The 12,036-nt window shown below is 41.4% G+C and overlaps 1 protein-coding gene across 1 annotated transcript in view; it reads left to right on the top strand.

The window, feature by feature from the left end:
* Positions 1–12,036, top strand: part of PLEKHD1 (pleckstrin homology and coiled-coil domain containing D1) — a 53,886-nt gene that overhangs the window by 22,878 nt on the left and 18,972 nt on the right. The window contains exons 8-10 of the mRNA XM_018565093.1: positions 6,539–6,632; positions 8,315–8,487; positions 10,714–10,846. Coding sequence (XP_018420595.1) covers positions 6,539–6,632; positions 8,315–8,487; positions 10,714–10,846 — 400 coding nt within the window. The remainder of the gene's footprint in view (positions 1–6,538; positions 6,633–8,314; positions 8,488–10,713; positions 10,847–12,036) is intronic.

The following is a 12,036-nucleotide window of genomic DNA, read 5'->3' as shown; positions in this document are numbered from 1 at the left end:
GTGATAAGGGGAGAGGGTTAGTGTAAGTGAAAAGCAAGTAGCGTTCGGTTCAGTGAAGAGGAAGTACGGTTAGTGTAAGTGAAAAGGGAGTGCGGTTAGTGTAAGTGAAAAGGGAGTGCGGTTAGTGTACTTTGGCGGGGATCTCCCAGGCCCAAAGTTTCTGATAGCAGCCCTGAATACAACACCAGACAGTCCACTTGACTTTTCAAAAAAACTTTATTTTCCACAGCACACAGTAAGCAGGTATTTCTGCATTCATGAAATACAGTCCTTTAATTGCAGAAAGCACAAAACTTCATAGCATTATTCAGTTTTTTCCTGTACTCCAATGTAGTTTCCAAAATAGTGTCCTTTTCAAAAACAAACATATCAATGCAGGCTTTGATCTTTCAGCTCACCTAGCTGTGTAAAGGTGGCCATACACTCTACAACCATCGCAAGACTTTAGTCTTGCGATGGTTGTACAGGGATTAAAAAAACGTACGATCTGCCTATCTTGGACAGGCAGATCGCACTCTCGATCATCGCAAGCCCGCCCCCCTGAGGGGCGGGCTTCCGATGACCGCAATGCTGAACGGGCAGTGTGCCCGTTCAGCATTTATCTTCCGAGCACCGTTCTAACCAGCCGAGAATCGTGCGATTCCCGGCTGGTTTTCGAACATGCTGGTTCGACAGAAGACGTGCGACCGTACAGTAGAAACGGTCGCACGTCTCCGTTCACACTGCTCGATTATCGTACGAAAAACCGATCGCATACGATTATCGTACGATAATCGTGCAGTGTATGGGCACCTTAACAGTCTGCTGCACATAAAGCCAGGCTTCCTTTTGAACACTCACATCATGGTAATCATGGGCTACACCTGTGATTACCAAGCTGCAACCACAAAACCTGGACTGGACAGCTTACTTAGCTGATGGGATAATGGACCACCCATCTCTCCATTATCACAAGCCCAGGGACCCAGAACACAATTTAAAAATTGCACAACTAAATCATACACACTTTCCCTGGGGTTTTTTAACTGAAAAGAGGGATGTAATCTAAAAGGCTTGGTCTTGCATACCTCCCATTTACAACCATGCCTTGCTTTCCGTCACATATCTTCCTCCCCAGCTCACATCTAGTAGGGTGAGCGGCCATGGATATTAATGCATGTACCATGTCTGCCTCTGGAGACCACTTAACCATAACTGGAGACTTTGCTTTTGTGAGATCTGTTAAAGGAGCAGCAATTGTAACAAAGTCAGGAATAAATCGTCTGTATTAGCTCATTAGCCTTAAAAATGCCCTGACCTGTTTTGTTTTGTTAAAGGCTTGGGCCATTTCTCTATTGCTTCAACTTTAATGGTCTAAGCTTAACTAAACCCCTGCCATTAGTATAACCAAGATACTTAGCTTCCTCCAAGTCAATGGTACATTTTGCAGGGTTGGTAATTAAACCTGCAGCATGAACAGAATTCTGAACCTTTGAATGATGGGACTACCAGTCTGTACTATAGATAATTACATCATCCAGATATGCTGCTGCATAATGAAAATGGGGCTTTAGGATTCTATCTATCATTCTCTGGAATGTAGCAGGGGCACCATGTAACCCAAACGTTAACACCGTGCATTGAAACAAACCATCTGGGGTTGAGAATGCAGTTTTCTCTTTTGCTCGGTCAGTAAGTGGGACTTGCCAATAACCTATTGTTGTCAAGTAACGTGCTTTTCCTAGCCTTTCAATTAACTCATCAACTCTAGGCATTGGGTATGTGTCAAATTTTCGAAATACAAAAACTACACCACTTGCCATCTCAGCAGCACAGGCCCTTACTTACTGGTGCCTGTTCAATGGAGCCTGCCTTATCCGCAGCTAGACCTCACTATGTTCTCTCCTCCATCCCACTTGTATCTCCGCCATCCTGTATAATCTCCTGCTCGGAGGGTTCATCAGATCCCTCTCTCCCCAGACACTGAAATGTCTCCCCCCCTCATTATATCATTTCTGATTCCTCTAATATATCTATTCAGCTCCTCCATTATCTCCCTCTCATACACAGCCGTCCTCTTCCACCATCCCCTAGGTTGCCTCCCATACACTAGAGGCCAATCTGAACTTATCTAAGGCTCTGGCAGGTGACGGCCACTGCTGTGGGCGGAGCTACAGGAGGAGTCCTCTGGGCAGTCACCAGCCAACTACATTAGACCCCACCTGGAGCTCCGCCCACAGCAGTGATGCGACGCTCCTCCAGCCTGCCCAGAGGACCCCAACCCCAGCCACCACGGAAGGTAAAAAAAAACAAAACAGCGCAAGCTTCGGCGCTAGGCATCGGGGCATTTTGACAAGTACAAGTACTTGTCAAAATGCCCTGTATCGGGCCCGATTCCGATGCTAGCATCGGTATCGGGACATCCCTAGTACTAAGAATTGTTTAACAATAGCCAGGCTCTTGTTTTCTACCCTGTAGATTAAATCATCAACTACTTCAAAGTGAGGGTAAGGTAAGGGAATTTCAGGTTGGTTAGCAAAACTGTTTACCACCTTGATATTCTTTCTCGCTTCTAATAAAGTAGGGTAAAATTTGTCCGGCCAAAAAAAGTTGACAAATGGATCCGTCTTTAACGAATATAATGCAGTAGATCCCACATGTCAAACAGATCCGCCCCTTGACGCGTTTTTGGCCGGCCGAATTTTTTAAGATTTTGATGTAAGTTGCTGATTTAATAAATCTAAATATTTGTTGTATTGCACCATGAGAGTGTTTTGCTATTAAACCCTTTAACGCACTCCCGGATAGTGAGAGCTGAGGGACAGCTGAATTTGAGCTGGGAGAAGCCGCGGTATAGTTCAACGGGGAGCCAGGGGGAAGCGTCGTCCTTTGGGGAAAGGCGGCTCCTTCTATATGGGCTACATCAGCTGGAGAGCGGATCAAATTGGGAAGTGAGTTTGAGGACCAGCAGATTTTTTATTCAGAGGGGCTTTATATACTCACTATATCTGGGGAGTACCCATTTTTTGGGGGGTTGTCGGGCACAAGAGAGAAGATCACGGAATAATTCATTTCACTGTTTAGATGTACATTATTGAATTCATTTTTTCATTTTTTCACTGTCACTGGATATAACCTTTTACGGAGACTGTTTCAAAGTACCACTTTATATTTAACACTTAGTTCATGGATTGATACACTGTGGTTGTTTTATCCACTTTTCTGGACTGATTTGTTTTGTTCTTTAACACTTACTATTGAGATTAAGTTATTTTGATTTTACCGCAAAGGTTTTGATTGGTTTAATTTATTATACCACTACTTATCACATTAACACAGTGTTTATATTTATTTATATGTTTGATGAGGTTTATTCACATATTCACCCTCAGCGCTGTGTTTTTCCATTAGCATAACCTTCATTAGTCGTGTCTTTTCCAAGTGATGTCTGAGCTGACTTCTTAGTTAATGCCTATAATTGACAGAATTTGGAGAAATCTGTTCCCAATACCACCTCATAGGCTAACTTAGGTATTTACCCACTCGATAATTTAAGGTTATTCTGCATTGTTGTGTAATGTATTTCTTGGAATTGTAGTTCTCTATAGCCAATGCCATTCTGCAATGCTGTACAATGTATTTCCAAGTTAGTGGCAGAACTACCAGGGTCGCAGCAGTCATGCACCCGCACAGCCCTGACGAAGCATCCCTCCACTACCAGTGTGCTTTACATTTCCTAAACCGATCAATACATTCACACTACTGTTACATGGATGGCAAAAGTGGCAGACGGGCAGGGAGAATGCGGGGAAGAGGCAGAGCGGGAGGGGGGCCAAGTTGCTGCACCATGGGCCTCTGGGTTGTACTTGCCCCCTGGGCTAAAAGTTGCCAGTCAGCCCCTGTTTAAGGTACCACACTGAGTTTCAATACAGACGTCAGTAGTAGGGTATTCACGCTTATCACCATGAACACAAACAATTCCCATTTTCTGCACTCCTGGAACTGTAGATTTGGCAAGTTATTACTGCCCTTATACTTTTGAAGAGTCTTACCAGTTCTTGTAGAGATCTGAGGTCTGGAACCACAAGCTTATTCAGTTGAAGCTGGATGCAAAGCCTCTCCTGCAGTTATATATCTCTCTACCAGCGCAATCCTTGCTGAAAACTGTCCATTACCAATAGTTCCACAATTTGGCTTGCAGTATTAACCTCTGGCTGTAGCCACTTCCGGGCAAAGTGAATGAGGTCAAACATTTGTAAATGCACTGCTTTGTCAGGTGCGTATATCCAAGAGTGGAATCTTTGTGCACGCACTGCAGAAGTCACTCCTAGTCATGCAAGGATTCCAGCTTTCAGCTTAGTATAGTCACTAGCTTACGCTGGCTCCAACTCATATTAGGCCTTTTGTGGTTCCCCACTCAGAAATGGTGCAAGTATGCTTGCCCATGGAGAGAATCAGCGGTGCCATGAAGCCAGCGTTAGAGGAAACGAGGTGGCATCAGAGGGAGTAGAGCCGATGCCTCCTCTATAGCGACGGCTCCTGTTACAGGTGATACCAAGTGTGATACCAAATGCACTCCGACTGTGAGGAATCGATAGTGAAAGTGCGCTTCACTCATTCTGGCCAGCGATTGGTTTGCAAATTGCTCTTGGAAAGGTACGGCACCCCTGATTGCTCTGATCACCATATTTTTGTACATGAATACATGTAGACTTTTCTACATGAATAAGTGTGGATTGTTGTACATTAAAAAATAAATAAATAAGACCAACCCCGAAAATAAGACCTAGTGTGTTTTTTTTGAGCCAAAAAAAATATAAGACAGTACCTTATTTTCGGGGAAACACGTTATTACATACATACATACACAGACCTGAGTCATCCCAGAGTCCCATCTCTTCAATTGTCCCTTACCTCGTCCAGCAGGGGTGCAGTAGTTAAGCAGAGAGCCTGGAACCACCCACCCGGCTTTATAAAGTGAGCACACAACTATTTCACCAAAGGAACTGATTCCTTACAAACCAAGTGCTACCTGTCTATCACATAGGCTGATTGCCGTAGTCTACTGGAAGCTGTGCTGCCCAATTAAGTGGAGTACGCATCAGCAAAACAACGCAACATTTGGAAGCACCCAGTGGGTAGCGTTGTGGTAACAAATCAAGAAGAGGTGTTTGTTGGCAGGTTCAGCGGGTATTTTCAACATTTCTATACACAATGATATGTAAAGGGCATACAGGGAATGACGTCTAATGACAGAAGGAAGCTATTAGGGTAAAGTTAGTATTTGGGTTTGCAAACACAGGCAACTCCTAAGACTTCATTTATAAAACTTCCTGTACTCTTCATCACCACATCTAGGGGTGCTATTGCCATGCAAACAGCAGCCGTCCAGCCATATATCCATTTTTATACTTTATATTTAGTTTTATTTATATTTATTTTACACTTTTTTGTAATATCTTTAATTTTTTACTGTAACTAGAGAATGATACAGATCTTATCTTGATTGTATATAGATATATTTTATTACTGAATCTTGAATGTGTTCCTACAACAAGATTGATACATATATATGTTTTAATATGTTTTTGATCTATTGACTTTGTAATCTAACTGATCTCTCCCTATGAGGGTGAACACATCCGCCAATCACCGGGGATCCTACCAGTCATTAAGGAGTCCTTAAAAATGAGGATTAATGGTCTAGTTATAACCTGGCTTAATTCCTTAAGTACCTTGGGGATTCCTTAAGTACCTTGGGGTACTTATACTTTCTATATTACTGATATATATAGTACTGGTCATAATTTCTATGTTATCCTCTTCTAGCGCTGAGGAAGGTGAACCACATGGAGTCCCCAATATGTTGGCTTTTGTGAATCTTTTGTGAAACCAGTAAAATTCTATTTTTGGGCTTTAAAAAACATGTCTGCCAATTTCCTCATCACAAACCAGTTTAAACGAGATACAACACATTATACTACCATCACTCCTTGGAAAGCTGCCCAAAAGAAAGAGACGTACCCTTCAGCCTTCATACCTGGGCTATAGATCCAACTGGAATAACTATTTGTAACAATAGTCCTGTGTCCCACACCTCCTCCTATTTGAGAATAAAAAAAACATGTCAGAGCTTCTAACCCTTCCCTATATCTATCCGATACTGAAAAAAAATACCTTTACATACACTTTAATATTAACACGGTGTGATAGTGATAGCTCACACCAGATATAGCAAAATCACTGCATGACCATATCTGACATTCAGCTAATTTACCTAAGATAAATACAATATTGTAAGACCCTTTATTATTTTATCTCATGATAATATGTCGTAAAAATGTTTAATTCAAAAATTGCTTGCTAGTATTTAGTTTTACATCCAAAATCGATAAAGTAATTTGTACGGGAAAATAGGACAGGTGCAGAAAATTCAGCTGATCCATGGCAAATGTAAACTACACATGTTAATAGAAATGCGCGCACTATGCTTTGGTGAATTGATCTGATCGTTACTCAATTGCAGCTATTCATTGGTGCCTTCTCTTCTTCACTCCAGTGAGCTTGAGCTGACAGTCCACTGTATGAAGGGGGTGGGAGAAGAGAAACAAGAACTATGCAGCCTCACGCAGCACCTACACAAGACAATAGAGGTGAGCCCTGCACTGGATCCCTATCCATCATCAGATAATAAATAACTGGCTCTTCTGGGAGTCTTAAAGGGAACGTAGGGTACATAAAAGGTAAAAGAGGTTAAAGCAAATCAATTTTAACATTTTAAACTCTTTTGTATGTACCATTTATTTTATATATACAAAGGAGAAAGCATATGCTGTTATTACATACACAGGCTCCGCTTCCTGCATTGCAATACTAAACAATGGTTGTGCTTCACTGCTCTTTCTCACAATGTAAAGGTGCCCATACACCTTACAATTTATCTGCAGATTTTCTGTGCTCAGATGTAAAAAGTGCAACAGATTGGCCCAGGTGGAGATTACTCCATCCACACAGTTAAGTGTAGATGGAGGAATCTGTTGCACCTTTTCCATCTGACCACAGAAAATCTGCAGATAATTGTAAGGTGTGTGGGCAGCTTAAGTCTTTAAGTCAGCTGACTCAGTAAAACAACACTCTCCTGGTGTGGCTGGAGTTAGGCCTTTAAGTGTCCCTGTCAGTTCTCCAGTGAAATAAAGACGGTAGCCTCCTGTAAGAGAAGAGGTAATATACTTACCTCCGGTGGCCTTTGACTCCTACTGTCCCTCCATTCCAGTGCTGCAGCCTCCAGCTTTCAGCACTTCAAGGAGCTGCCATTTTGATTTCTTTTAAAGTTAAACTATGTGATAAGCTAATATATTGTCTACATACAAGAGACATTTTGTATTCTTACTTGAATCTTGGTGTGCTTTCCGTATTTCTTCCAGGTCTGTGCAGTAATCCAGTGTGACGCTTTACTTCTGTGTCACAGTTTTTGTAATACAGACCAGTTACTGTTGCTCTCTCTCCTTGTGCACGGTGACAGGTCTTGTATTTGCCCCCTTTTGTAGTTTTCTGCCGACTGCCTGTAATGGGTGGGGCCTGCTGTGTCCCTCCCACAGTTTTGCTCTGTGCGGCACAGTGATGATGTCACTGCTACTTTTTTTTTTTTGGGTAATAACTGGTCTTGCAAAGACATTTGGTGCGCACACTGTGGATTTAAATCCTTTGTGGCTATTGAGAAATGTATTTATAATTTGTTGGGCCCGGAGTCCAGCTTTAAAGACATGACAGTGTACGCAAATGCCATGACTCAAATATTCAAACTCAGAATATGCATTTACTGAAAATACCCTATGCAACTGGCAACACACATTATATTGCTTTATGTTATTTTTTTTTGTTCAGTTTTACTTCTAAGTTATTGTGATATTTCTACCTTTTTAGCCTAAACTTATCTGATTATACAATGTCATTGTAATGTGTGTAATAAATGTACACACATTGATGAAAGAAAAAAAATGTTCATGTATTAATGTTATCATTGGAGCCAGCAAAGCACTTCATCAATCAGTGGATCACAAGAGCAATAAACAGGCTTCTACAGACATTTCCTCCCAGTGCCTTCGGTTATGGGGGCTGGAGGAAGTTATCAATGGGCTACAAGTGTGGTGACATCACCGCAATGTCACCACAACATCCACAAATCGGGGGCAGACGCACCCTGTGATTCAGGTAAGTGGGGATTGTGACTGTTTCATGTTGCATCCAAAAGGTGCACTTACCCTTTAAATGGCTGCTTCATTGAATCTGTATGCTTTTATTGCAAGTTGAGACTCACCTACATTATCATTGGCAGGAGCTGTCTGTAGAGAAGCAGAGGACCATAGCCAAATTGGAAGCCAGCCAGGATCACCCCCAGTCTTCGGCCAGTTGCAATGATCATCCTAGACAGGGTCTTCATGGTAACCTGCAACAGATTGAAAGCAAGATGCAGGTGTTACTTGAGGAGAAGCTTCAGGCTGAAACCAGGTGGGACTATTGTATTGTGCTTCAAGACCCATGAATGTACATAAAGCATGTCATATGGCCCAACAAACCCAATTGCTAGCCATACCAAGGTCTCAGTCAACTGACTTTTATTTGCTAAAAACAAGTTTTGCACTTCCATATGGGTGTTTGAAGATGGCCAAATGCAAGTTCAGAAAGAGGGCAACTGTAGGTCAAATGCACCTTTCAATAAATTCTAAATGATCCTAGAAGCATCTCAAACTGAATATCAATCAGGTACATTGATACAAACCTAAAGCCCTTTGGCACAGGCCCTTAGGCAAAGTTTATTCTAAACAGAGTTTTGTTGCGCTTACCTTTGAGTCCTATATCCAGCAAACTCCCCGTTATCCAGCATCCACAGGGATTGGTAGATTCCGGATTAATGTAGTTTCTGGTTGCTTGAGAGCTACTATTAAAATAGGTCTAACTAATGCCATACCCAATACTATACCATAGCATAAACTCTGTATTGACTTCATATTAATATTGAAATACAGTAATCAAAAGCAAATTAAGACAAATAAGCACACGATCGTTTCCAGGATAATACATGCCGCAGATCAGCAGAACAGATTTTTATTTCTGGTTAGATGAGAGTTCTGGTTAGTTGAATAACGGATAACAGAGCGTTTACTGTATATAGAGGAGGGAGCAGTGTAGTGTTACTATGTGAACACAGAAAAGAAGAAGGATTCATGCAGAAACAAAGTTGTAGTTTCATTACTCGCTGATTTCAACAAATGAACACAGCTACATATTTATTGAAGCTGATCTCTGGGATTAAACAAAACTTTCTTTATTTGTACATCTGTGCAGTAATCCAGTGTGAAACTTTTACTGTATGCAGGAGCTTCCTGTAATAAAGACTGGTCATGGCTGCTTTCTCAACTTGTGCAGGGTGGCTGGTCCTGTATCTGCCCCTTCCTGTAGTTTTCTGCAGGCAGCCTGTAGTGTGTGGAGCCTGATGGTACCCTCCCACACATTTGCTCTCCTGTCTGCACAGGATACATATACCACAGTGATGATGTCACTGCTACTTTTATATGGTTATAGCTGGGTTTGAAAATGCATTTAGTACAATAAAATATATTTATATCCTTTGTTGCTATAGAGGAATATATATTAATGAATGTTTTTGTCTCCAGAGTGAAGCTTACAAAATCATTATATGCAGATATCTAGGGGTCTATTAAACAATGTTTTACCCAAGAGTCACATATTTTTCAATTAAAAATGTGTGTGAAATGATTAATAAATAGACCCCCCAGTTATAGTAAATCAAACACAACTGGATTTCCTAATTGATCTTGAAAATGTTTTATGATTTATCCATCTACTGCAGCTCATCTGATGGAAGGGAATTCATAAGAATATACACCTCTAAAGGAGAACTATGGAGTTAAGGCTTTTCCCCATAGTTCTCCTTAGGGTAATGGGAGGACACAAACTAGCGTCCTCCCGTCACCCTAGGCTCAGTATACCGCGAGCTGTAGCTCGTGGTATACTGAGACGCCGCAGTATACCGCGAGCTGCTGCTCGCGGTATACTGAGACGCTGCAGCTGAAGCGGATCCCGACAATTATGCCGGGATCCGCCCAGCTGCGTGACTGACAGCTGGCTCTGCCTATCTAGAGGCAGAGCCAGCTGTACCCGCCCCCTCCCCCGTCCGTTCCGCCAGTCAGCGCTGGCGGATCGGAGCGGGGAGGGGGGAATCCAGCCCCTCCCCTGTCACGGCAGAGAGCTGTGACAGGATCGAGAGGTGAGCGAACGCCGGTATGTGTTCGCTCACCTCCCGATCTACTGAGCCGACCTTTGACAGTCTCATTGTCACAGGTCGGCTAGAACTATGAGGTGAGTAAAAAGCACTCATCTCATAGTTCTCCTTTAAGGATAGTTCAGTCACTGTAATCCATTATAGATGACGGCTATAGAAAGGTGACCAAAAAGCTTTTTTTCTGTAATTCAGTAGTGCTTCTATAGTGATTGAGGTGGAATGTTTCTATGCACTTTGTACTATGCAGTCACTTTTCCGATGGGAAAAAAAAGATTCTAAGATATGTAATGCTAAACAGGTATAAGGAATAGCTCGTATGTATCAACCTGCAATCTCTTTGCATGATGAGAACCAAAGCTCATAGAAGTTTCTTACATTGATGGACTTAATTTGCCAATAAAATATATCTATATCTTCTTTTATACTCCTAGGATGAAAGAAAATCAAGAGCGATTTCAAGTCCTGGAAGAAGAACGGACATTCTATATCTCTGAGTCTCAGGCCCTGCAGACATCTCTAGCTGAACTCAGTACTGAGAAGGAGCAAACAGAGAGAGAACTTAAGGTAAAGAAACTGCTAGTATGAGCTGGATGAGACTCCATTGGGGCTGTTCTGCTTGGCTGTAGCCTTTTAATTTTATAATGCAACACATAGATCACTAAATAAATGTGATTTAACAGCATTTATCACTTCCTCTTGTCTCACACTGGCAACCAACAATATAAAAAGTGTTGACTGTTTGACAATATCCACTGTATTTTTACAATAAATTCAGATTTTAATACTATCTGGCCAGGTTGTCCTGCTGTGCAGGACATGTAAATGATTGGTTTAGATGACAACTACATCCAAAGCATAAAAATGGCATCATGTATTGTGTAAACGAGATATTCATTACTTACTGTGTACAACTGTGTAGAGGCTGTACAAAAATGAGATGTTTGACATAAGGTATATGTCACACCAGTGTGCATTTTATTTCTTGGTATGAACAGCCATTCAAGACATAATGGGGTGCTGAAATCTTTATAGTGTAACTCAAGCCAAAACCTTTTTAGTTTTAGATAGGGTTGGGAAGACTAAGAACCTCAGGTATGATTTTTTTTCCACACAAGAGGGATTTCCCTTACTTTTCTGACCCAGTGCCACTGTTGTCGTCAGGACAGGAATAGAGGGGAAATCTCTTCTATAAAATATATAAATATTCCAATAAGAGCATCAAAGCAATGTCCAAGAGTCCAAAATCTTTCAATGATAAAATTTGTTCACAACTAAAATTATACAAAACAGTCAACATGTTGTGGGGGCCAGACAAACTCCCCCTTCTTCAGGGCTCTAATTTAAAATGATATGACTGGTATAATTATTATTGTTATTATACAGGATTTATATAGCGCCAACAGTTTGCGCAGCGCTTAATATAAGGGAAGGTATAGTAACCAAGGATAATTTTTAGTGGTGTGCGAGTCGAAGGTTGAAGCGTTCTATGACTTGCAGATCATTACATTGTAAAATGATTGTATATGAAAACCCTGAAGAATGGCAAGTTTGATCGACCCCAGAAATGTGTTGGCTGTTTTTGATTTTTTGTTGTTGCTTTTTATCATGAAAAAATTTAGGACTCTTGGACATTTGCTTTGGTGCATGTAAAAATGCCATGTTTTTGAGATATAAAACAAAATCAAAGATAAATCACTGCAGAATGTTTTTGCCACCTTTAATGTGACCTACAATCTTTGCAATTCAATTGAAAA

Source organism: Nanorana parkeri, unplaced genomic scaffold, assembly GCF_000935625.1.
Source record: "Nanorana parkeri isolate BGI_ZX_2015 unplaced genomic scaffold, ASM93562v1 scaffold812, whole genome shotgun sequence".
NCBI classification, from domain to species: domain Eukaryota; kingdom Metazoa; phylum Chordata; class Amphibia; order Anura; family Dicroglossidae; genus Nanorana; species Nanorana parkeri.
Note: the sequence above shows the minus strand (reverse complement) of the source record. Positions and strands in the feature narration are given on the sequence as shown.